This window comes from Triturus cristatus, chromosome 3_2, assembly GCF_964204655.1.
Source record: "Triturus cristatus chromosome 3_2, aTriCri1.1, whole genome shotgun sequence".
Lineage (NCBI taxonomy): Eukaryota > Metazoa > Chordata > Amphibia > Caudata > Salamandridae > Triturus > Triturus cristatus.
In genome coordinates, this window is record NC_140584.1 from 552,597,971 (window position 1) to 552,625,932 (window position 27,962).

A 27,962-nucleotide genomic window follows, 5' to 3' on the forward strand; every position below is an offset into this window, starting at 1 on the left:
CTTAGCATATGGGCTGTGTTTATGACCATGTACATTTGAGGAGCAAAAGACTGATTTGTGTCAAATGAGGATTCACTGATTCTTTTGCTTTACATGTAGGGCTTGGAGCTTGTACAAATGTATATGGCCATATGTGAAGGGGGAAAGGGGTTCAGACACATGAAGCTTTCCTCATCCATAAAAATACGTGATCCATATACCTAATCATATTGATTTGAAAATCTGAATCTCTCTCAAGCCATTGGAAAATATGTGAGCCAACAGCGTACATCTGAATCTCGAAGTATTAGAGGTCCATGATTGGGATTAAAGGGTAAAATAAATCATTAAATGGGAGCAGGAATAGTAAAGAGCCCTGGGGAAAGCTACATGTGACTGGTCTCCAGTTTCATTCAAATGTACCTATGCCGATCTCCTGGCATCGGCTAGAAAACAATAAGCAATTTCATTTGAAAGCTGTGTGCACTACTCTGTCATATCCTTCATATGAATTTGTAGGATCTGGTGATCATCAACCATTCTGCTTGATCACTCTGCAAAGAAGGTAAGATTAAAAAGCAAAGAAATAACGAAATATCGAAAGCAAGAAGGAAAAAAAGAAAGAATTAAATAAATGTAGGAAAGTAATGCAAGCAAGACAGGAATGCTAGAGGAAAGTAAAGAGGAAAGGAAAAGACGAAGGAGAGAATGGAAGAAAGAAAGAAAGAAGGAAAGAAAGAAAGAAAGAAAGAAAGAAAGAAAGAAAGAAAGAAAGAAAGAAAGAAAGAAAGAAAGAAATAATAAAGGAAAAGCAAAACAAAGCAATAAAGAAAGAAGGAATGAAGGAATGAAGAAAAGAAAGAAAGAAACAAACAAACAAACAAATAAACAAACAAACAAAGAAACAAAAAGAAGACAAGAAATAAAGAATAAAAAATAAAACAAAAAGAAAGAAGGAAAGATAAACAAACAGGAAAGGAAAGGAGGAAAGATGAAAGAAAGAAAACAAGACAAGAAATAATGAAGAAAGGAAAGATAGAAACAAACAAACCAAGACACAAATAAAGAAAAAAGGCAAGAAAAAGAGATAATGACAGGAGAAAAGAAAGAAGGGTAGACAGCAAAAAAAGTAGGGAACATGAAACATCTAGGAAATAAAGAGCAAAAAAACAGAAAGAAGCAAAGAATGAAAAAGGAAGGAAAGAAAAAAGAAAATAAGATAGAATGAAAGAAAAAGAAAATAAATAGTGAAAGGAAAGAAAAGAGACAAGAGATAAAGAAAGCAAGAAAGCAAGAAAGAAGGAAAGAGATAAACAAAGAAGGGAGGTGAAGGGAAGGGCGAAACAAAGGGAAGGAAAAAGGATGTACAGAAAGAAAGAAGAAAAAAGAGAAAGAGAAGCAAACAAGAAGGAATGAAGAAAGGAAAGGAAAAAGGAAACAAAGAGAACTAGAAAGAACGATGGCAAGAAAATAAGAAAGAAAATAGATAAATGAAAAGAAGGCAGGAACAAAGGGAAAAGGGCAAGCGAGTAGGAAAGCAAGAAAGAAAGAAAGAAAAAAAGGAAAAGAAAAGAAAAATAGAAAGAAACAAAGAAAGAAAAAAAGAAAAGAAACAAAGAAAAAGAAAATGGAAAGGAGGAAGGAAGAAAACACAAAAGGCAAGAGAGAAGGAAAAGTAGAAAGCTTGAAAGAAGGAAAGTAAAAACAGAAGGAAGGAGAAAAAGAAAGAAAGAAAATAAATGAAAAGAGAGAAAAAATAAGACAAGACAGCATGAAAGCAAGAAACGAGAGAACAAAAGCAAGAGAGAAGAAAAAAGAAGGCAAAAAGGCAGGAAAGAAGGAAAGAATGAAGGCAAATAGGAAAAGTAGGCAGGAGAAAGAAAGCAAGATAGAGGTAAATAAAGAAACAAATAATGGAGAAAAAAACAATGAAGGGAGGAAAGAAAAAATAAGGAAAGAGCAAGAAAGAAAAAAGGCAAGAAACAAAGAATATGAAAGGAGGAAAAAAGAGAGCATGACAATCAAGAAAGCAGGAAAAACGAAAGAAAGAAAGAATGAAAGAAAGAAAGAAAGAGAAAGAAAGAAAGAAGGATTAAAGGAAAGAAAGGATGAAAGAATGAAAATGGAAGGAAAGAAAGGAAGGCAGGTTGTAAAAGAAAGAAAGAAAGAGAAAAAAAGAAAGAAAATGGACAAGCGAGAAAGCAATTAAAAATGCAAGAACGAAAGAAGTGAAGAGAGGAAAATACAAAGAAGTAAGGAAAGAAAATAAGTAAGACAGCACGAAAATTCAAGGAAAGAAAGTAAATTAAAGGAGGAAAGAAAGAAGGCAAAACAGCAAGAAAGTAGAGAAACAGATATAAATAATTCAATTAAGTAAGGTAGAATGAAAGCAGGAAAAAAGAAGGAAAAGGGAAAGAAAAGGAAAGAATGAAAGGATAAAGACAAGTAGTAAAAGAAGCACAGATAGTAATGAGCCCCAGTGAACTCCGCATGTGTCTGGTCTCCACTCTGTGTGTACTACTCTGTCATATCCTTCATATGATGTTGTAGGATCTAGTGATCGTCAACCATTTTGTTTGATCTCTCTGCAAAGAAGAAAAGAATGAAAAAAGCAAAGAAAGAAGGAAAGAACACAAGCAAGAAGGACAAAGAAAGAAAGAAAGGAAGGAAGAAGGGAAAGAAAGGAGGAAAGAGTTAAAGATACAAGGCCCAGGCCTGGTTGTCCAATACTTTACTTTGCAATCACTTTTTTGTTTATATTTTGTAAACTTTTAAATTTTTTTGTCATCTTTTTGTGTTTAGCTATATCCTTAGGTTACTTTACCTTTTTTTTGCACCAGTATTTTTGCCTGTGATGTTCATTAAACTAAAAAGGGTTTCATGGAACCTCTGTTTAGTTTGAAGTAGCCTAAGTATGTCTGCATCCTAGAGAACACCTATGCTGTTATTCTAAAATTATATGCAATAGTTGTATTTTTTATTTTACATTTCATAGCAAGAATATGGCCACCATGTTTAAATGGTAGAATGTTTCTTATTTAGTCTTTGCTTTTATTTTTTGGGCATACAAATGTAATTTTTAAAAAATGGAAACTTATCTAGCGGATCAGCTTGCTAAGGCTATACCTAATGGCTTTGCCAGTAAATTTTTTTACTTTATTAATTAGATAACTTTCATATTTAAAAAAAAACCTGAATATGAGCTATGGTTTAAAAAGTGCTTATGACAATAATTTTTAAATAGTTTCAGAAATAGTAACATGCAACAATTAGTTAAAAGTACGCACTGCTTCAAAATGATCGTAAATACATAAGGTGACAAAAAGTATGCTTTTCTCCCTTTAGGACATTTCATCTAGCGAGCAATCCAAGCCTCGTGCTTGCTGTGTCAATGCCAACAGTCTATTCTGGAGCGGCAGTCGGTTCAGCTGAAATTTCCGGACGTCCCATCATTCTACAGGTGAGAGTTTATGGTCGTGGACTTGATTTATCATCCTCCAATACCTTCTGCAAATTTCTTCCATAATGTGATGCGTATTTTGCCATCTTTTTAAATGAATTTCCATCCAAGATGAAATATTTGAAGGAGCAATACTTTTATTGTGCCATGTTTAAAAAAAAAAAAGTATTCCATGCAACCACATAGTAACTTCTCGACCATAACCACGCACCATACTTTTATTTTCATTATAGAGTAATTTTCTTTTTGTTGATGGGTTTTGTCACTTCAAGATTGATTACAGTGGGGTTCTGGTCTGCTGCAGCTGTCATAATGGCTGCATAGTGTGTGTTTGACCCCTTGTGGGCTTCAAATCATCATTGGTTAGTAGAAACTGATGTGGATTGCACCCATCAATCTATCTATCGCCATCTATCAGTCTCATTGAACAACAGAATTGATTTGGCTCTGCATGTGTCTCCTTCCGGTCTCCCTTCTCTCGCTTTACCTCTCTGGTCCTCTCTGCTTGGTTTGCAAAAGGGGGTTTTCACAATAACGCATTAGAGCACTTTGGCCATTGTTTCAAACATTTCTTTTATTACCGAAAAGTAAACTTTCTTCTGTTATGTACATGAATACACTATACATTTTACAGCTAAATTGACCCTTCAAGTCTCTGAATTAGATTTCTCCAGCCCTATCAATAAAGGCAAACAGAAGGTATTTGAAACCATTTAGCAAAGCATCTACATTTTAAATATTACTTTTTTTAATGGCCAGCAGGTGTATTTTATATAAAATGAATACATACAGTTTAATATGGAAACCCATTTTCTGCCTTCTACAGGATTGGAATCATTGCTACTTCACAAGGCAATTAAATTAAGACGTGCTCTGTCAACTATCAAAACACTTATTCGTACTGGCAGAAATAAACAGAGGTATTGAGGAAAGAAAATCGTGAGACAAAACTAAGCCAAAACTTTTATGCAATTTCTTTAATTTGATGTAAGATCTATACAAAATCACTATTGCCCAGGGCATCATTTTAGAACATTACATACTCAAAATTATAATCCAGTCGGTTATGGACGGCTGGTCCCGTCATGGTCTAAAAATAACATCAGGTCTATTATCTAATGGAAGCAAGACAGACCAGTTCACTTTTTCATAGTTAGCCACCAAGTAAGAGGGTTGTTGTTGAAAAATTTACAAATCAATGTCCCTGATGGGGTTGGAATTGTTAATTTCCCATATATTGTTTTCCTGGACCACCATGCCACGCACAGTAATACTGGTCTATACCGAATGGTCCTCCCAGTGTTAAAGATCTGATAGTTCTGTAGCAGAAGCTGGCTTTTTGTACCAGAGTTTTCATTTCAATGTACCTGCCCCTTATGTAAATTATGTGGTGGCAACGATTGTCCATATGATCTGTTCAGAGAAGTGTTTGGTGGGATCAAAGTGGATCACCTGTGGAGCAGTTCATGTTTTGCATCTCACCTTGACTTTTTTTTTGCTTTATTCATGTTTTTATTACTTGGATTGCCATACGCATATAGAACATATTGAATAGACAGAGGATCCTAACGGCTAAGCTTTATACACTGCACTTTAACAAGTCATTCAGGAATTTGATTATCTTGTGGATAAATGAATTTCCACAAAAGATTTCACATGCTACAAAAGCACCACAGCAGAGATGTCATTTTAATTACAGTTACCCGCAGAGTGAGTAGGGTATCTTTTATGCATATGTAGCTCTATACAACTCTATTTATAGCCATTCTCTGTTGGAAGCAAACTCTAGCCATTCCAATTCGGAGGTGACAACTGCATGTCAACTTGTTTGTATGATCCCTGTTATTTCATTGCCTTTATTCCAAATATAGTTATGCAAACAAGTAATTTTTGACCATGTCTCCTTCTGTTAATTAGAATACTTTCTTGTGGGATATGCATCTTCTCTTGAGCATATGTTTCATTAGATGTTTATCGTAAACTCGCTGCATATTGCAATTCAGACGAATAGTATTTGTCCAGAAGGTAAACTGTCTCTCAACACTCTGGCATGTGCATGTAGTACTACAGCTATTTGTATTGGCCACGTTTTCGTTTTTGATGAAGATCCAGAAAAAAATTTATTGGCTAAAGATGCTTGTAAAAATGGGGCTTAGGTGCTGATATCTACCTTATTGTGAAACAATGCAAGTTGCTCTGCTGGTCACCCCCAGACCATGGAAATCTTGTCAGTATATCTGAATCATTTGATTATGTTGTCCTAGTAGTGGTTATCACTACAGTAGACCAATTTTGCTAGGAGAGGTCCATAAAGAAGTGGGCACGCTCCAGTTCGAAAGAACAGCCATTAGACATCCCTTACTATAAGGGTAAATACACCTGACTTTCCAAACACACAGATCAGACACCTGGTTACTGGGTAAGCTCAAGCCATCAACACTGAAAATAAGCTGACACTGGATGCCTGCCTCTTAACTATGGCATATTCAAGGCAATTAGACCTGTAAACCAGACCCTTCCCTCTGAAAGCTCAGGCTCATGAAGCTCCCTGCATCTTCCATCAGCCAAGTGACTTCTGGTATCTTCTAGGAAGGCCTGAAGAAGCTGGATATTTCATGCACACAGACTTCTGTTCAACAGAGCCTAATAGGAGTAGTGTCACCATGCTATCTGTGCCTGGTGGCCTCAGGTATCATCAGGCCATTGTTCAAACAGGGGATAATACAAAGAAGAAGGGAGAGGAGTGAGGGACACAGTTTTAGTGACGAACACCATTTTATCCAATAGAACTTGTTAGGGTTACTTTAAGGGGGAGCAATAAATAACTCTTCTGGGTGTATGGGGATGTTCTGTATAGACTGACTGAAGAATTTCCTTCAGTCATTCTTGTCACTTTGGAAGGGTGCACTAAAAGAGCAATGTAAGACTCTCAACCCCATGTGCTTGAAGAAATATAGACGCATTTGCCTTAAGCTGAATAAGCAACCTCTCTCTGTTGCCCTTACCAGATAGGGGCGTTTACTGTAATGGGGGTCCACACAAAATGACTTCCTTCACAACAGAGAGGATTACTGTGAGAGCACTAATGAAGCTGACACCTAATTGTTGGAGTACACAATAGCATCCACACTTTGGGCAATGAAGAAAAAAACCTTGATTAGTTTTCTGTGGTTAAACAGGATGGTGACTGTAACAGACCACTGAGTAGAAGCAGTTAATTCCATTCAAATCTGATATATTGGGCTTTGCATACTCCTAAAGCAAAAACCCATAAAAACATTGTGCATAGCAAGCTGTTTTGTAAAGTCACAATCTTACCATGCCTCGAAAGGACTCTAAGGGCAGTATGGCTCTCTTGTGACACTGCACTGCAGCCGCAATTCAGGTCCATTGGTAAATCTGGTTTGTATTTTGTCTGTGCAAAAATGTATTACCACCCTCAAATAAGGGCAGATATAGTGTGCAACTTTCAAAATCAGTGCTCAGAACAGCATTAATCCAAATTTGTAGGAGAACAGTTTGACCATCTTAATAACCATATCAGTGTGGCTTGTCACTACTTTATGAGTATGAGTGTAGACCAAGCAATATACACAACCTTTTCTTCTCTTCACCCTCCTCTAACAGAATGTGGCAGGAAGCTGCATTTTGTTTGCTGTAGTGTGTTTTCCAAAGTTATGGTTCTTATAAGTTAGCTTTTTCTGGTCAACTCTTGCATCACTTAAAAACGGACCTTGTAGTCTAGCACGATTTTGTTCTTTCCCTGGAGTGGCTTTCACTTATGTAACAGCTATTAATTGCTTTGCTTTCCTAACAACACCCAAACTGATAATCCCACAGTGAACTGACAGGGAAACATATGAGGAGTAGGTAAATTGTTTTATTTTTGATATGATGTCTTGTTGTTTTCTCTAGCTAGTCGCAAAATGGTATCACTATATCAGTACTGCAGTACCCTGGCCCTCATGCTTCCCAGCTCCGTGCATAAGTAGCTCATACAATTCATTCTTCATACACTTAGATTTGTGGTTCTTTTGATCTTTTTATAAAATCAGGACTGCAAGTCCCAGATACCAAAGAAAAAATGAACTATTCAGCCATGGATCTGGAAAACTTTTAGAGTGCAGAGATTTATACCTCTAGTTCTATGTTACTCGTCACTCTCAAATGTCAGCCCCTCCTACATTGAAAGTGTATAGACTTGTTTCCTACACAGGTCCTTGAAAGGACAATGTCCTCCCATAACCTTCTAAAATATTTTTTTCAATCTTTTTTGAGAATTGCTTACTTATGGTTTCCCGGATTTGTGTAGGCTGCTTTACGTTTCTTTGTTGGTTTTTTTTGTCCTCATTGTGCAATAAATTGGTAAGAAGATCGCAGGTTCCCTCTTTCGAAACTTTACCAACTAGGTCTTTCCCCCAACTCTCAATTAGAGTAGAGGTGAATCCACCTTCTCATGAGGGCCCATCTTTCTAATTCCAATTCCAGCGGGAAGATTTGCTTGTGGAGCATCCACAGCAAATCCCCTGGATTATGCCTTATTGCCATGGTACATAATCATTGGACTTCCCATCCCTCTTGAACCTCTAAATTAAGAATGTAATTCCTTGGTTCTATTCCAGTTCCATATGTACCAGAAGCCAGCTCTCGTACTTTGCCCTATACTACAATCCAACTGATTGATCCTCTACACTGATAATAACCATTCATGCAGTGTTGGGGGGCTACCATGTATCCATTTTATACATATCTCTTGCCTAGCTGGTCAAATTAATACAATTAGTAATCTTTTTTGTCTATTTTTTAAGTGTGGTAACATGGCTTCTCCAGTATTTCTACTAACAACCCCAAAGATAATCAGCTCTATGCTTACCTCAATATCCTGACCAATGACTTCATGTATGACCTTACCCACATTGGACCAGAACAGCTGGAGTTGGAGACACTGCCAAAACATGTGGATGTTGTTTGCTCTTTCTTCTCCATGTTTCAGATGGACCTTCACCACCTGACTGTTGATCTTCGTAAGCTTTTTCGGAGTCCAATATGCTCCATGTAATGTGAAGAGTTGATTTTTTTCTGAGAGGTGCCGACTTTATTGTATACCATAATGTAGCCATAGATACTTGCCATAAGTATTACGTCAGCAGGTCTCTTCCCCAGAGCTCAGTGGGCAGTGTGAAGTTCTCCTCTCCAGCATGAATCATATATACCAGTACCACTTGGACTCTTCTTTCTTTAATGGGCCTCTTTGTAGTTCTGCCTCTAATTCAAAGTTTCCCACCCTGTCTTTCCCCAAGTCCTTCACCCAACTTGTCAGTTGATAGTATTTAAATTTAGACAGATTACCTCTGATTCTTAACAACAAGTATTCCCACTTCAGTATTCCTGCCTCTTTCAGGGGAGTTAATAGTTTGCCTCTGATGCATGCTGGAGTTCCTGGAGATTCCCAGATTGGGGCATAGGTGCTGTAATATGGGATCCTTAAAATTCTCCTGATTTGGTAAAACAATTTAAAAGCTGAAAATAGCGTCTTCAGCCTGACTTTTTATAAGTATTTAGGATGTCCAAACTTATAGAGAAAGAAACTTCCTTCAGTCATTGCTTCGTGGTATAATACGTAAGAGGAGTGTTCCTTAAGTAACAACCTAACATTTTTTAACTGAAATGCCCAACAGTATATCAGGAGGTCTGGGTATGCATTCCCTCCATTTTCTTTATTCCTTCTCAAATTTTTCCATGCTATTCTCACCCCCTGGCGGCCCAAATGAAGCTGACCAATTCCCCCTGTAGCTTTTGAGCCAGACCGATTTGAATTCTAGGGGTATGGTGTTAAAGATGTAGGTGAATTTGGGTAGCATTGACATCTTTATCACGTTAGATCTCCCCATGAAAGATAATGGTAAACCAACCCATACTTTTAATAGCTTCCTCGTCTCTGCCATCTTCATATTAACATTTCTGAGCTAATTAATCGAGTTTTCTGTCACCAATGCCCCTAGGTATCTTATCCTTTCTCTTGACTTGGGATTAGGGTTTGGGGAGTTCCACTCCATAATTTCTTTTTTTAAATGATTAATTTGATACCCTGAAACTTCCCCAAATCTTTCCAAAATGTCAATAATCTTTGGTAGTGACATTAGTAAATCACTTCTAAAAATCATTAGGTCATCTGCATATAGTGCTACTTTATTGTGACTCCCTTGGGAACTGGAAGGGAATAAGCTCTTAAGAAGCTCTAATTACGTTAGCTAGGGGTTCTATATATAAATTAAAGAGCAACAGTGAAAGTGGGCATCCCTGATGAAAACCTCTTTTAAATGCTTATCTCCTTTGTAAGGTTTCCGTTTGCCAGAATCTTAGCAGTAGGGCTTGTATACAGACTGCTCACCACCTTTGAGAATTTTTCTCCTTGCCCATAATAATTAATAGCTTTGTGCAAAAAGAACCAATTGAACCGGTCAAAATGCTTTAGCTGCGTCAAAAGTAAGCACCGAAAGGGAATTGTTTTCTTGCGTGGCCACGTCTATTGCTCCAATTAGTTCTTGGCTCAATTCATACAATTGTCTTCCTCTAATAAACCCTTTCTGGTCCCCGTGTACCAGATGGCCTATCACTTTACCAAGTCATCTAGCCAGTATCTGGGTATATATTTTATATAGTCACTGTTTGATACTGATATAGATCTGTATGATTCGCAGCACTTCGGGTCCTACCCTGGCTTCAATATTATACTGATAGTGGCCTCAGTCCAAGAATTTGGTAAAACCTGTATCTCTAAAAATAACTGTGTTCAACACCTTAGTTAAAATGGGGGCTAGAACTTCCTTTAGGGTCATATAAAACTCATTGGGGAGCGCATCTGGACCTGCTGCCTTCCCTTTCTTTAGCTTCCTTATCACCTCCATCACTTCTTCTATAGTTATTCCAGAATTAAGCTCCTCTCTGCATTCATTTTGTAACATTGGGGTATCTGATTTCTTTAAGTAACAATCAATTTGTTCTTCTGATGACTGTACATATACTGAGTATAAATTTTGAACAAGTTAATAAAGGCTCCCTCAAACTCTAGATCATCCATAATAACATTAGCTTGATCCCCCCTTCGAATAGCCAAGATCTTGTTTCTATTTTGTTCAGTCTTCAGCTTCCAGGCTAAAGTTTTCCACTACATTCTCTGTATTCATAATTCGACAGCTTATTAGCTTCCCATTTACTTCTAACTCTGGCCTCTAAGATGTTTACGAGGTCATTCTTCTCTTTCATACCTTCTTCCATTTTCTCTTGTTCTTGGTGAGAATCCTCACCCTTTAATGTCCAAATAACTCTTGGATTTCAGGTTCTGGCTGGTTGATTATATTCCTGGTGTTACAATTCTTGAAGTAGGCCAAGCTAGACAAAGTACTCGTAATTACTGCCTCATATGCATCCCCGACTATCTGAATGGGGGCTGCACTTCTATTTATTGAGAAATATTCCTCTGTCTCTATTCTCAACTTGTCCACAGCCTGTTGTTCTAGAAGAAGGGTACGATCTAGCGTCCATCTAGAAGTTACCTGGGGATTCCCTGTCTGTAATGTCATAGAAACTGCTGAATGATCAGACAAGTGGGCTGGTACATGTTCCACTTTTTTAACATTATTACTTAGACCTATAGCTACCAAAAAATTCTATTCTGGAAGCATGGCCATAGTTTTCATTTTTATTAGTAAACCTATTTCCCTTATTCCCTTTGTTTTTCCAAACGTCCACCAACCCCAGATCCACTATATATCTTTTCAACCACATCCTCATTTTAGCTACATTAGAAATTTTGCTAGGAGAAAACCTATCTTCTTTATGATCTAGTAACAAGTTGAAATCCCCACCTGGAATTATGGGCTATGTGGTATCCAGTCGCTGACTGTATAGGGCCTGTAGTGGAGTAGGGTCATCTAGGTTTGGGCCATAAAACCCTGCCATGGGATACATTTTACCAAACATCTTCACCTTAGCTATAGCCCAGCTTCCCTTCGAGTCTGTAATGGTCTCCACTATTAATGCTTTAGCTGTTTTTTTCAAATAGAATAGCCCTCCTTTAATACAGCAGTAGGCTGCTTCACATTGTTGCTGTGTCTTCTTTCAGGGGAATGCTGCATATGAGAGTCATGCGTTTTTCTACATTTTTTGCGTTCCTATATTCAGTGCAAATAATGTTTCACGAACCAGCACCAGTATTTTGTGTTGCCTCATGGCTAAGTATGCCTCCAGTTCAAAGTTTTTCAATTTCTTACCAAACTCTCAGGAGAAAACGTGCCTCCAGCATCACTTGACCACCAGAAATCCAGTATTTGAATGTTTGTGAATTGTTATACTTGATTGTACAAATAAGACTGTTCTTTATTTTTTGAGACTATTCAACATGGTAGGAAGAAAATATTATTGTTTCTGTATACTCTTTCAGAAATTCAAAGACTGCCTCAATGGCCATGCCAATCAGAAATGGGATTATGTGGAACAAATCAAAGCAATGGGTGCTTTCTATAGCACAGTGCTGGACTGGGAAATCACAGCAGCAAATCAGGCAGCCATTTGCACTGCCTCAGTTACAGGAACCGAGGAGATTACCCAGCCAGTAAGTATTGAAGTTACATACTATTTTAATGAAATTCACTTGAAAAAAATGCGAAAAGCAAGTACTGCCTTGAAAAATACAGGTTCTTAGCAGCTACGGCTACGTATAAGTTATATTTGTTTTGAATACTCTGTTTCATTTTACTTTACACTTCTTTTTTTCTCATCTTTCATAGTTTTTTCTCTTTCTACGTGCCTTTTTCTCTGTTATATCTCTTCGCAGCTGTTGTTCCTATGATGGGTGGATAAGCAGTTTCCTGGGAATTGTTCAACGTAAGGCTAGGAACTTCTATACATGATAACCATTTAAATTAAAGGAATATTATGATGCATGAGTGCAGTTTATCTCATCTTGCTATGGCCAGAGGATAATTCTCTCCTTTTGGCTCTTAGATCATCAGGAGATGATAGGCTAATGAAGTGATATTGCTCGAAACTCAACCTTTATCACACAATAGCTATGTGGGCTAATCGATATTTTTGCCAATAGCTGAAATGCTGTATCTTTTTGCCATCTGAGCTTCAAGAAATATGTTTACTGCCCATCACTAGAATGATCACGCCGCTATCACTTATTTACCGATCAATTATTAAATATACAGTTGCTTTGCTAATTATGTGCCACTGTTTACTGTCATTTAAACATTAACCTGCATATTTTAACAGATTAGGGAAAAAACTGTTCATTTGCTTCCTGACTTCAAACCTTCAAAGATATCAATGTTCTCTACATGTTCTCTGAAAGTGAAGGCTGTGTTTTGCTGGCTTTTAATGCAGGATATTGCCCGTGTGATGCAAGCTTTCTCTCAGTATTCTCTTTTGTTCTCTGTTGTTCGTCATTAAATGTGTTTCCGAATGAACTATACACATGGCTTTGACATGGTGTTTTGTTCTTGTTATCGTCCAGGTCCATCGTGCTGGGCAGCCCCGTGAATGCCCATAGCTGTTGCTTAAGCAGCTCATCAAGTTTGCACCTCACTTTTTAATTGTGGCTTTGTTTTACAACATTCTATTGACTATTTCGATAGTTAAGACAAAAAGATTTTTTAAAGGAGTTATTGGCTGTATAGTGAAGAACATGCCAGGCAGGAACAACTTTTCCTTTCTGCTGTAATAGGAAACTGATCCCAGTATGCATTTGTAAACCTTTGCTAACCATCCGCCTGCCTGTCTGAAAAGCAAGGTTAGGGCGGCTGGTGATGGCGTGGTGAACCACAAACAGAGCGGTTCACAGGCGGCTCGTGCTCTTCAAGCGGTTCCTCTTAGACCGGGGGCCTCCAAACTGTTCTGTAATAGGAGCGACTTTGCTTCAATGGAAATAATCACATGCTACTAATATTATTAGTGCTGTAATAGCAACCGTAACTGACAAGATTATGTTAGTGCCCACCATATACAAGATTACCAGCAGTCATCTCCTCCCTTCATCAGGCACTGCTGCTAGCATTAATATAGATAATGCTTTGTTAATGTGGAATGCCTCTCTGTGGTAATACATACCAGCTATGCACACATTTTCATATCAAATATGTGCTTTTAATTTTTTTTATACACAGCACTTGTTGATAGTAGGTCTTCACTGGTGAGAGTAGAATAGAACAGATAGTGTGTTTTTTAAAGTCTTTTTATCAAACAGTTATTTGACAACAAACTTTGATGTACGAAACCATTCAGCAAGTAATAGTGGGAGGATCAGTTACATTGCTCGTGAACAATATAATCATTTCAATACAGAATATATTTAATATGTTCCATCCCCCAATATTCCATTGCTATTTTGAGACTCTACCCAACCCTCCTCTTCATATTATCCTACACCAGGTGAACGTTTCAGGTCCCTCTGTAGTCCATCCACCTGCCCCATATCTTGCCCTACTTCCTCGGGCATCCCCATCCTTGGTACACAATTTTTTCTACTGCACAGCACCAGTGAAGGTCCGTCTGCCTCTCTGCCACCCTGGGAGGTTGAACCGTCCCCCATATTCTTGCAATATTTCTTTTTGCCACGATATCCTCCACCATTAACCATATTCGAGTGTATTTTGGACACCGGTCCTCCCCTGTCATGCATAGAATATGCCACCGGGCTTCCAAACCAACTTCCTGACCCGCCACAGTGGACATGACTTACACAATACCCCTCCAGTATTGCTGAATTCTAGGGCAGGTCCACAATATATGAAAGAAAGTGCCAACCTCCCCACAGCCCCTTGTGCAGTGTGCATTATCAATGCAACCCTGTCTGTGTAGCAGCGCCCTTGAGGTATATGATCTGTGTAGCAAACGGAGTTGCATGAGGCAGAACAGTGCCCTTATGGCCACCTCCCAGGGACTCGGGATTGCATCCGTCCAATCGTCATCCTCTAGTGTGCCTACCTCAGCCTCCCATGTTTCTCGTAATATCCTGAGGGGTCTGGGGTGTTATTCGTTATTTGTTTTATATATCAGGAATATGGCCTTATCTTGGGTATAGCAATACCCTAACGTCAAGTGGCGTATATTCAGGTAGTTGTTCCCCACCGGAATGTGTGTTCGCAATGCATATTTCAATAGCAAATATCGCAACCTTTCAGATTCAGGCATCTTGTATTCTACCTGTAAGTCCGCAAACTCCACCATCATTTGTCCTCTCCTGACATCCCGTAGGTGGTCTATCTCAAGTACCCCCATGTCAGAAAACCCTTCAGATCTCCAACCTCTCTCAGAACATCACGGCCCCACAAGGGAGTCTTTTCGGGCAGTCTCACTTCCTAGGCCAGGAATTTAGTCGCTTCTCTCACTATGCATAGCACTGTTTGTGTGTGCAGGAAGACGTCTTTCTAATTTTCTTCCATATAGAGCAGCGGTGTAACCCCCCATCCTATTGCATGATGATCCACTCTATAGGCCAGTTCCTCCTGTCCTACAAACACCTAGGCTTTGACAGTGCCTTACTGTGTTGTCCAGTAGTATTTCCTTCTGTCTAGAATTGCTAACCCACCCTCAAACACTCCCCTCTGTAGCTGACGATCTCTAACTTCTCCTACTATCTCTTCCACAGTTAGATCTTTATCTAACGCCACCCTGTACTCTGTTGTTAATGTGGAAAAAAGAGCCTCCCGGAGGAAGTCAGTGCAGTCCAACCCTATTCTACTTGATGCGGAGGTTTATAAATTCTCATAATAGTCTGCAAATACTGTGGCTATCTCTTCTCCCGTTGTAAAGGTTTCTCCCTGAGAAGACCTTATCTCTAGCACCCAGATCCGTGCCCTGTCCCACTTCTCAAGTCATAACAGCAATTAGTTTGCTTTGTCACCCACCTTGTATAGTCTTCTCTGGGTCGCCCTAGCATGCGCCCTGGCTTTTTCCTCAGTTATGCATTACTCGTTGTAGGATCTGTATTTGATGCCTAATTTGTGCATTTGGAGACCCAGATTCCCTTGTGGTAATTTCTAATCAACTAATATCCTTCTCTAGGGTGTCATACTGCAGTCCTTGTTCCTTTCTTTCCCCCCCTGCCAAGGCCCATACATAGCCACAAATCACCGTCTTATATGCCTCCCAGAGCACATCGCTGATTCCACTGTACCCAGGTTATCATGGTAACACTGCTCTGTTTGTTCCCGTATTTTCTCTCAAATTTGTTTGTCTTTAAAGACAAATGGGCCCAGTCGGGGCGGTAGTATGTTCGAATTAGTGGGTCTCTGTACCCGCACCTCCACTGATTCAGATATGCCCGTGCCTTATGAGTAGCTCTTCTAAACCACCGTGCATCTATCGCACTCATCATTAAATAATCTAGCTGGGAACACCCTTCGTGCGGCGATGAGTAAAATGTGCACTGCTGTGACATAGGGTTATGTTCCTGATAACAGATAGTATTGCTCTTGGGGTACTAGAAGTATAAAGATCAGTAATTCATCCTGTTTCTACAGTGACACCACACTGTTGGTTCATGTTGAACCTGGCCCTTTCTGCAGGATTTACCCCAAACATTTTGCCTTCCTCCTCCCCTTTTTGGTGAATTTTCTTTTGTTGGCTTTAGGACTCTGGGCATTTTACCACTGCTAACCAGTTATAATATGCATATGCTCTCTCTCTAAAATGTGGTAAAATTGTCTTTTCCACACTTAGCTTATTTAATTTACTTATCCTTCCCTAGTGAAGTGCACTACATGTGCCCATGGCCTGCAAAATAAATGCTACTAGTGGGCCTGCAGCACAGATTGATAGTGATTTGGAGTTTGGTGTATCTGTATTCACAATTTAAAATCACAATTTATGATGAACTCGGATTTTAAATTGTTAATCTAAAATTGCCACTTTCTTTACTTTCACCATTCTGTGCCTTTGCCTGTCTCTGAATACACATCTGGGTTGGGTGACAGCTGGGCTTTGTGCATCCCATCTTGACATTCACACAAAGGGAGGTGAAGTGTGACATTTGCAATCTGATGGCCCATTACCAGGCTGATAAGCCTTCCTAAGGTAGATTGAGAGGGAGGAGCTGACTCTAATCCCCACACAAAGTGCTGCCTACCACCCTGTAGTGAGTCTAGAGCCAGGGAAGGAAAGGCAGGAACTTGGTGATCTTCAAAGGCCTCTTTGATTTCTCCCCCACTTCAAAGGCACTTCTGGACATAAGGACTGGACCCCGACACCACAAAATCTGAACTTTGCTGGAACTGAGGACATTCTGCCTGGAAGAAGAGCTGCTGTGCTGTAGAAGGGACTGCCACCTTGATACCTGCATTTCTGTGTTGGCATGCTGACTGGTAATTGCTGTGCTGTAGGAGGGACTGCCACTTTGGTACCTACTCTTCTGTGTTGGCCTGCTACCTGCTGCTTCTTGCCTGAGAGTGAGAAGGACTGGACCTGTTCCCTAAAATCCTTGTATCAAAGTTGCTCCAAGGGCTTGTTGGCTTGCCTCCTCCTATTCTTTGAGGTCTCAGGGACCCGAAAAGACTTCTTGCAACTCTGCTGGTGCTGCTGGACTCTGCCATCTGTGAGTACGACCATTGCCTGAGGTGCCCCCTCCAGTCCAGGGCTTCAGAAGCGGGTTATTGCAGCTTTTTCTACATCGATGTCAATGCTTATGCGACTTTGCGCCAATCTGCGCTAATGCATAGCCCTTTAACACTAACAGAGTGTCTGCTTGACGGCAGCATTTCCAGCACTAACATGGCTCAACGACAGCAGTGATCCAACTGCTGAAACTGCTCGAAAACGATGACACCGCGTCAGCAGTTCAACAGAACTCGACGATGATGCCGGACCTATCAGGCTCTCGACGTCGACACTTGCTACATCCAAGGTATTTCTTCAGCGGGACATGTCTTAATCCCATAGCCTGCCTAGCCTGCCTGCCCTCCATCGTGTCCACCTGAATTTTGGATTCACCCCCGGGCTAGCGTGACCTCAAGTAACCTTTTAGCGCTATTGACTTCTAAGCACTATTTTTGGATATGATCAATAAAATTCATATCTTGACTTCTACGGATTGGATTCTCTTAGTTTTGGTCTTGTTTTACTTAGATAAATATTCTCTATTTTTCAGAACTGGTAATGAGTCTTTTTGTGGTGTTTTCACTGTGTTACTCTAATTTAGGTGTTGCAAAAATACTTTACACATTGCCTCATAGGTTAAGCCTGACTGCTTTTTGTCAAGCTACCAGAGGGCGAGCACAGGTTAATTTAGGTTATGTATATGACTTACCCTGACTAGAATTGTGGCTCCTGCTTGGACATGGTGTAAACACTTCCAACCAGGAACCTCAGTTTCTAACAGTTCATTGCATTAATTACTTTTTTAATCCTACAGTAAAAGAATTCAAACATTTATCAGAACAGTAACTGATTTACCACACGTTCGTTTTGCTTCTTGAATATTTTCCTACCCTGTGTGTTTGGGCATATCATTGAAGAGTGTAACCTGTGTTTCTATCTCAGAGATCCTCTGGGATAGTTATAGCTGTTGGTCTGTGTGCTTTCAGACCAGATTTGATTTTAGAATAGTTGCAAATTGTACAATGAATGAATCTTCGACCAGTCCAAAGACTAAAAGTAAGATGTTGCTGGTCACACATGTGCACAAGAATGCAATAAAGGAGAGCAGCCTCCCAGACATTCAAAAGGACTATCAGAAAGTGTAGTTTTGCTAGAGGGAAAAACTAGGATCCCTATATTTTATGCTATGTCATGTGTATTGATGTGGCGCTTTTCATTCCTATTTTGTAGCATAGCCACCTTTCATGGATGGACCCTCTTGATGAAAAATTGGAACATATATAAAGATTGATTTAAGAAGTAAGGAATAGCAGATGGCCTGTGATAGGAGAAAAATCAATAGCAATTTTTAAGAAAAATGACTCCTGATGGATTTTGTGAACAAACCCTTCAGGGTAACTCAGGAAAGATAGCCAATGCCACCTGAAAACACTACAAAATCAAAAGATGTTCTACACGGACCTTGTTGTCAACCTTTTTTATCAACTCTGCAAGGTTGCACATTCTCTACATGCCGACAATATCAACAGTATCATTTCCCTGCTTAACTTTCCACCGAGCCCTGCAAGAATGGGAAAGGTCTTTCCTTAACAGTTAAAAATACCAAAGGCTTCCTGTGTTCTCAAACAAATTAACCCCTTCTACTTATTTGTCCCCAGACTCTGATACAATGACCCATGGGAGAACCAACATCCCAAAATCTCAGAATAATTTTTGACAAAGACCTGTTGATCGTGCCTCCACTCAATGAGGTCACAGAAGGTGGAAATGGAGAAAAAGAACCTGCTCTAGAAATAGATTATCAGCACAACGTCACTATGGTACATAGAAGCAAATCATTATTCAAGAATATCAGCTTTAGCTGTGAACGGATGAAATAAGTAATTCCAGCAAATGGCAGGATAATCAGCATATGTTTCTTAATAAGTTGATCCCAAAGTGAAAACGACTTGAATCATAACTACAGAAGAAACCTGTCATCAAATTGTACAGGAAAATCCAATGAATCCTCATTTACTCGAAATTCTGAAGAAGGCCTATATGCTGCTCTTTGATGAAACCCACAGTAAAGGTTGAGAGACAAATCATTAGCTAGTATTGAGGAGGGATAAAAAAATAGGAGATCTATGAAAGGCTTTTTATCCAAAAAGAAGAAGAGGATCTTTGAGGTTGTCCAATGAAGGGCATCTGCAAAAAATTTGAGATGCCCCATAAGCCAACCTTATAGTCAGCCCTCCACATTCAGAATTGGGAGAGCCATTTGGTTTCTGTCAGTGGAGCCTTAGCCGGTGGTATGCAGTTATTTGCCATGGGAGTAGAGACCACAGCGTCCGCTGATCAGGGAGGCTTGCAAATAGTCCATAGAGCAAACAATGTAGGTACAACAGTTTATAAAACTGCAATTTTGTGAATTGAAGTACTATACCCATCACATGAAAGCTCTGATAAAGTAGCCACCTGCTTGAGCACAACAGCTATTCAGAACCTCAGAAATAGCAATGGATGATCTTAAAGATTTTGTTCGCTATTATTGTTACAACTTCTCACTTGGAAATTGTGGTCTTTGTCTATTGACATCATTGTTCACAAGGTAAAAGACCTTCGCTTTCACTCTATTGAGTGGGTTCAATCCATATGTACCTGACAATGGAGTTTCTGGGGAAATGGGGCTGCTGTCATTTGCGTGAATTGCGATTGAGCTGGATAAAACACCAGAGGACAGAGTGCACACTATTTGTGTAATTAATGGTGGAAAGAGGCCCTCCCTTTTGGAGGAGGGACAAACAAGGCATTAGGAAAACATGCATCTGATGGTTTTGCTTTAGAAGAACATAGCTTGGCTGTAGATTGACCAGGAACAAGCTGTAGATTTTATTTAAAACAACATATTTTGTTGAGATAAATCAGAAATATTTAAATAGTATTGTTAGAGCGCGATTGTGCTCTTTCATTTGTAGGGGTGCATCATAATCACGAGTAGTTTGCACCACATTTATTTTTGTTGTGTTAACATTTGGTCATTAGGATATGAAATGTAATAACATGTAAAGGTTAAAAGATAGAAATATTTTGTGCAGTGTGAAGAAATTAACATGGCAGTTGTGTTTATAACTAACTAATGAAGTTCAATTATTGAAATGGAATGCATTGATTAAAATATGCACCATAATAATGTCCGCGCATAGGCATGTTAACCGGAATTTGAAAGTGAAGAATTTGTGTAGGTTGATTACAATTATTCATGTATTTGATGTGTTTATGGAATGTGGTGATTTAGGAATGCTTGATAAAATGGTTATTCATAAGTGGCTTCATAAAACCTTCGTGTTATTTCCTTATGTTGGCTGATTTCTGCAGGCCTGAAATGCATTTTCTCTGGAAGCTCTCATATTTGACTTGGTAGTTGAATTTCATGTGCACTTTTTCTTTCTCACACTTTTGTTGCAGGTGGAGAAATTAATCTTTGTTAGTTAGAATAATGCTTTTGTTTTAGGAATTAGGCTCAATGAGGAGAGGATATATTTGTACAAGGAGTGCTGATAATGTGGGGCGGTGTTATTTCTCACCGGAGAAGGCCTGGGAACCAAGGTCATCGAGCCAGGAGCTAGGAGTATTGAAACTAAATGGAAAATCACCTATGAAAATCTGCCCAGCAGCATGAGACAATCAGATGATGTAAATTTGGCGTGTCTTATCATTTTGGTGCTGGAATTAGGGACAGTGCCCCGGGGGTTGAGTTAGGAGAGGAGAAGAGATCGATGGAGAGAGAAGGAGCATCTTAGAACAAGCTCCGTAGCTTGATGGTACTTGACCCATACAACGTGAGTGCACTTCTTAGGACGTCTTCACGAGCTGACACCTTTTCCTGAACTTGCCTAGGGAATGCTACGTAGGGATGTCACGTAAGTAGTAGTGTAATGCTTTTTACCCACGGGCCTCATATAAAGTCTAATCCTGGTGTGGGGGCACTCATTGCCATTGTTCTGATTTTGGAATTTGTCATTCTTTCCATGCTTCAAAGATTGAGAATTGCACGCAGGTTTTAATGCTGATGTATTTCTACAAACTCGTATTGAGGTGCCTGAATGTCCAGTTATTTTTGGCTTTGTAATAAACCCACTAACCTAGAACCTGGTGTCTGTGATTCTTCGGAGTCATGATTCTTGAATTTATGAGTCTAACCTAATAAGTTATTTCACCCCTCTACACTTCCAACGGTCCTTTGACAGAAGGTTCCAGAGTACAGTGACAAAAGGGAACCCTGACCCTTCAGTATTACACATATATACATGGATCCAAAGTTAGGAGTTTTAGAGCAATTCAGTAGTTTATGACTGTGCTTCATACATATCTAGTTAGAGCATTGGCCATAGCAGACAAATTTAAAGCTAGAGAATAGTCTTACTAAATGCACAACTATTTAATTATTCAGTAGTTGGCCTAACAATTTAAAGATGAGTGAGAGTGGCAGGTAAATTTGAAAGGGGCGGTTGTAATGTGATCACTGGGGTTGTTGGTGACAAGTGTCATTTCAGCATTGAGAGATGTTGTAAAGTTTTATATTCCAAACAAATGTGGATATTGGCGAGACATTTGCACCACATTTTGCCCCACCAAAGGTTTACATTGTGAAGCCTATGTTGAATAATAATATTTTTTAATATCTAAAATGCATTGCTTTCATTGCCTTTCTGCTTTTCTCAACTATTTGAATTCCTTACTATGCTCCTTATGTTTGTTTCCTCTTTTAGCACCTGTCAGACTATGTTGAGTTGTGGTAACTCAATTTTACTCTGAAGGTGCACTTCTTCCCTTTTCCTAGTTGAGTTGGTGTCACCTTAACAAGGTGTGGATTTACCTGCTGATCAGACCTGTTATTTTTGATGAATATAGCTACTACCTAAAGCAATAGTGTTCATACCCATGTAGGTATTTTCAAGAAATACATTCTCAAAAGAGTAAAAAAAAAATTTTCTACTTCTCTAGGGCTATTATTTTCAATCTGACACTACCAAACAGAAAATAAAGGTTTGCATGGCTTGTGCTCGGTCCACGAGGGGCACAATAAAAATGGAAAAGTTACGATCAGATGCTGTTTTCTTCTGTGCTTCTGCCTCCAAGGAATCAGGACTTAGCACGTGCGGACCTTTTAAGTACCTGAATGTGATGAAGGTAAGTAGTTGACAACCCAATGCTATGTAACCCAGTTTTGGCTACAGCTGATGACTTTTGATTTTTGAAAGATTTTGTTACGTTATCTGTGCTCGCAAGGAAACACAGCCTTTGTTAAAAAAATGTGTGCAATGTACAGCAACAACTGTATCTTTACATTTTGGGCGAATATATGTAGAAGTTTAAATGTTCAAACATAAAGGGCTGTGGTTCCTTTTGGTTCATAAGGTGAATCAGATTTTAGGTGTTTTCTTTTGTCCTAGCCAATCACAGCCTGTTCTATATTAAGGTAATGGTAGTTAGCCACCTAGGGTGTCGCCAGGAAGAGGACACCAAACTGACCTTAGACGCAACGAGGGCCTCATTTAGAGTGAGCAGAGGAAGAACTTCAGGCAGATTGGCACAGTTCCTACACTTCCAACCTTAAGTTTGCCCACTGCATTTATAGGTGGGCAGAGCGCCAGCCTCCAGTTGGCTCCACTGTTGAAAACCTTTGACCGGTGGCTCAACCACAAAAGGGTTGTTGGCCAATGTATGTCGGCAGGCCCACCATACATAGGGCAGTGCTACTGGAATACATATTTCCTGTTCCTGAATAAAAAACAACACAGTAGATCTCAGAGCACCAGGGCCATTTGTTTTTTATTTTCAAGTAACATCATGGCAGCCATTCATCAAACTTATCTGCTCTCAGACAAGCTTCTACACTGCTGGTTGCTCTCAAGGCAGTGAGATGATCAGCAGCCAAGTAAAATCCCCAATCTTGGTGATCATCCCCTCCATTAGGATAGCGGAAACCAAAGCCTTGCATGTATCAGGGAGGGGGCAGAAACATGCAACAACAATCCTTCCTCTAGCACTGCTCATCTCTAAACACAGATGCCATTGTTTTAACATCATTGAGTAAATATAACAATTATGTTAATTGCTAATAATGCATCAAAACCAAAAAGGAATGTTTGGCTGGTTTAACAACTTGAGCTAACCCTCCAAATAAAATACTACAATTTCACCTCAGATGCTCTATCTAAGATTTTTTAAATCAAAGCCACTTTCCACAAATCTTGCTAAATGCAATATATCTAAATATGCTCTTTGTAGGCCACAATTTCACCACTGGTATTCAAAGGGTATGTGTATGTAGAGGGAGAAAGGATTAGTTAAGGTCTGTCACACTTCCTCCCAAATTAACACCAATTCAAAAAATGTTGTGATGTTCCGGAAGGTAAACGTATGAGTTTGTGCCCTACTAGCTAGGTGCTGAGTAGTTTTGGGGGCCGAAGCCTGGATCAGGGCATATGATATTGATCCCAAAGAATGACATTGACCTGTAGGGGTGGTGGGGCAAGAAACGTTGACCGTGATCACTTTTGGACTTATTGGGTGACTGTTTGATGTTCGGTCCTACCTTTTATTATAATCTTATCATGACCAGGGATAAAAATAAAAAATGTTATTGTCTATCGTGTAACGTTTCCACAGGAGATTCTATAACCGCATTTTTTTTTTGAAAGTACCCGATCAAAAAATGAAATAAAAACACACAAAAGGATTCAGGGGTACCAAAATCTTTGGGGTTCCTTGATCAAAAAAGATCTCCAAAAAGAGCTCCTTACATTGTCCATGATCCGATAATGAAGCATGACACCTTGGTGGGTGAGGGTCATTGTATCTTATAAAAGATGCTCTTTGAACCACTGAGATTCAGCAGCATTAAAATTACCTTCTTTGGTCATACCTTCCGGACGATCATACAATTTTTAGGTCAAGCATCAGTGCACATAAGACCTGGTGTCATGAATAATATCTCTCTATTCCCTCCTGCTACTCACCATTGGTCAGGCTCTCGCGTCGCTCTTCTTTACTGCCTAATAGTTGGTACAGCTCGCGATACCTCACTTCCCTTATTAAGCAGAGGAGCACCGGCTAAGTACGGTATTGTTACCCTTGCAGTGCTTTTCTGTTACTTTAAGAGCACTACTTATTCTTTCCGCCCGGGGCTGCTTTTCGCTTGGTTTATTTAGCAACACTTTTCAGAGGGACTCCTTAATTTATAATTATTTTTAGGCATGGGGAAATTAAGTAATTTGTCAGCAATCACAGGATGTTTGAGCCTCCCGTCTGACAGGAACCTAGTTCTCCAACTTCAAAGTCGTCTGCTTTTGCCATTAAGCCACATCCTTGCTAACGCTCTAAACAAGCATCTGCAATGCAATAGGTGTCGCATTTGCGAGAGTTTGAGCTATTAGCATTTTAAATGACAATACCTTTTATTTGTTTCAAAAACCAAAACGTAAATAAAAGGCATTGTCATTTACAATGAGAATAGCTCAAACTCGCGTAAATGCGAGATCTATTGCATTCCAAATTATGTTCTTTCATGGCACCGCCTTGGTTTTCTTCATGTTTTTTGTTCCGGGCTCTGGATTGTGTCTGCTATGTGCCTGTGTAAATTAACAATATAAGGCGTTTCTCTGTCCCATTAAAAAAACAAACAGACTGAGCAGCTGACCAATGTTGGTTGGAGGGTGGGTGAGGGGTGGACACCCGTGACACAGCTCAGATGAGAGCTCACAATAGTTCATCGATCGTAGAAGATTAATTAATGACCCTGTTATTGATTACATCCAAGTGAAAGAAGGGGCCCCACAGAGGCCCTTTCCCGTTGCACCAGCAGATGCTACGTTCCTTGTGCCTGCGCACCTCCCCTTTGACCCAATTTACGTACCCACCTTGCATAGGGTGGCCATGTACCGCTTTTGTGTTTCCAAGTCTCAGGCTCATTCAACAAGCAAAGACATTCGGGGATTCATAGTAAAATGGTAAATATATATGAGATGTAAAGTGATAGTGTGGGTTTCTGAATATCAGAGTGAAAATCGCTAGACGTTTCTCAAGGATACTACTTTATTGCTGTAGAATGAAGGGGTGGCTAAAGTTAGAGTCAGGGTGCCTAGAAGCGCTATACCAAATGAGAAAAAACAAGGACCCCCTGAACAATGGATAGTTCAATTCCTAGGATAGGGACTTGAATAGTAATGACAAAAACTCCTAGGCAATATAATAAAGTAAATAAATTACACAATATCTACGACAATAAGAAGACCAAGGAAGACGGAAAAAATATGTTCAAATTTGTTACTATTTTAATAATTTCTTCTCATATTATTTAAACAAATGAAATTTATACAAAAAATCTAAAAAATTAAACAATATTTAACACATTACATTTAATCAATATGTATTAATAAAAAGTTAAAAAGTGGCAATATCTTTATTAACTCTGAGTTAATAAAGATATTGCCTAAGAGTTTTTGTCATTACTATAGAAGCGCTATACCTCCTTCATCATATAGGTCAACATGTTCCTGCTAATGGTGATAAATAGCACATTATACTCCGCTCTATCTGCATGTATGCTTTATCCCATGGAATGTTTCTTGAATATATGTTTTATAAAAAATAAAAAAAACTATTTAACAAAGACCAGGGTGCAATGGGTTAAATGTGCATAAGGTACATGCAGACCGGTCTGGTAGAAGGAGCTATATAAATGTAGCAAATCACTAAACCTTCTTCGAAGTACACGAGCAGCAGTTCAGGATCTTAGTAAGCAACACAAAGAGCACGCGCTCTTCGCCCATCCCCCTTCAAGCAGGACTAACGACCAGAGAGAACCTCGAAGCTCTTTACTTTACACTCGCTGCTCAAGAACAACTGCATTTTTTTCAGATAAGATAGTAGGCAGATGCATCACACCTCGCCCCGCAGTACCCCGCTGGCAGGGGGTACAGGTACAGTCATGACCCACAATCACAAAACAACAAGCATTTGCAATGCAATAGGTCTCGCATTTACCCCAGTTTAAGCTATTGGCATTGTAAATGAGAATGCTTTTTATTTATGTTTTAAAAAGCAAAACATAAATAAAAGGCATTGTCATTTACAATGCCAATAGCTCAAACTCGCGTAAATGGGAGACCTATTGATTTACAAATGCTTGTTTGAATTGCTTTTAAAATATAACCAATGATAGGTATACATTGTGATGAAATCAAGAAAGTGTCTTACTGTTCTCCTGCAAGAGGGTTCCAAATTGCTACTGTAAGCCTCTGACATGTCCCTGTTTCTAAACGTGTAGGCAAAGGAAAATGCCACTTAGCAAAGTGGAGCATAATTCATTGCATCAAAGCTGCAAAGTGCAGATGTATATTGTAACATATCTTGAGGGTGCTCAATTTATGAGTGTGCAAACCTTGCATAAGTTGATTTTGTGTAATTGCATGAAAGTGTGAGTAAAGTACACACAATTAAGCCTAACTACTCAAAATGCAAATTGGTCATATTTAGCACAAAATGCGTCCTCTTGCTAAAATATAGCATAAAAACACAATTACTGCGATCAACAGTCACTTGTATTCTGATTGTTCGCGTTGTCCTCGTGCTGCATGCAGTGGATTGGAGCTTATGTAACCATCCTAGAAAGGACAGCATTTAATGTGAGCCTGCTGGCCATAAATCAATGACCTTGGGGTCAAAGTAAGAGCCCTGCACTATTTACATATTCATAATTGTGATGTTTTTTATTTTTTTTATTAAGCCAGTAGACAATTACAGAAAGCATAAAAAAATAGCAAACATAAGGCAGAAAAAACACAAGCGAGAGATAGTCAAATGGGAAGATATGCAAGAAAAATAACATTTGTACAATCAGAGATAATAAACATATATACGTGTATAGGACCCAACCTTAGAGTTTAATCCCCTTACACATTAATTAAATTCTAGGTACCAACAGGCAAGTATCAAACGGATAGACTAAAGCAAATACATAGTGATTTACAAATAGCCTACAACTACATTTACAGAGGGAGCATGAGACTTTAACAACCAGGCAGATTAGGATCCCTCCGAAAAGCGGGGTCTACATATGATCTTATATTGCAGGTGCCATAAATTCAGATAAAGCCCCCCAGATTTTAGCGCCCAGTCTTCGCTTCTGTAGCCCTTTGATAGCATAAAGGTTAGTTTCTAGTTTGCATATAGCAAATAGCCTTCCTCTCCACATCTCAAACATAGGGGGTTCCTTCTGGCGCCACAGTGAGGCTATACATAATCTTGCCACGGCGACAGCAATATATATTAGATATCTGATTGTATACATTCCCTCTGCAGACATATCATCCTCTAGCATCCCCAGCAAAATAACTGTTGGGGTTATCTCAATCTGCACCCTGTGACTTCTGTTAGAAAGGTCTGCCTCCTATTAATCAATGTTTTTAGATCTGGACATGTGGCAAACATGTGAACTATATCTGCCTGATCCTTCCCGCACCGGGTACATTTATCCTCATTTATTACCCCCCAACCCATACTGCTGTGTTTTTAGGTTGGAAGATATTAGAAGTTTGTCAGCTAATGTAATAGATTCTTGTAAAATATTGCCCTCTACAGACAGCCTGGCATTCCATTTAGCATTTTGTACCACCACATCATCCTTTTGTATTTCCGTAAGTGCTTGATACATGTTACCGATTTTTCCCCGACCCTTCACAAATTCTATTAGATAATTGTTTTGTGCTAGGCGTGAGGCATCCCCTCTTTTGCTCAAATAGTCCAGAATCTGTGAATATTTAAAGAAGTCTGCTTTGGGAAGCTCGTAATTAGCCATTAATGAAGTATATGTCCTAGTACCACTACTGTCTACTAGATTTCCTAAAGTCAAAATTCCTTTGCTTCTCCATCTATTCAT

At 39.3% G+C, this 27,962-nt stretch overlaps 1 protein-coding gene across 2 annotated transcripts in view; it reads left to right on the forward strand.

Moving 5' to 3' along the window:
* DCDC1 (doublecortin domain containing 1) overlaps positions 1 to 27,962 on the forward strand; it is a 1,503,674-nt gene that overhangs the window by 1,260,702 nt on the left and 215,010 nt on the right. For both annotated transcript variants that reach the window (XM_085648291.1, XM_085648292.1), the window contains 3 exons: positions 3,325 to 3,439; positions 11,883 to 12,053; positions 22,025 to 22,210. In XM_085648291.1, coding sequence (XP_085504417.1) covers positions 3,325 to 3,439; positions 11,883 to 12,053; positions 22,025 to 22,210 — 472 coding nt within the window. The remainder of the gene's footprint in view (positions 1 to 3,324; positions 3,440 to 11,882; positions 12,054 to 22,024; positions 22,211 to 27,962) is intronic.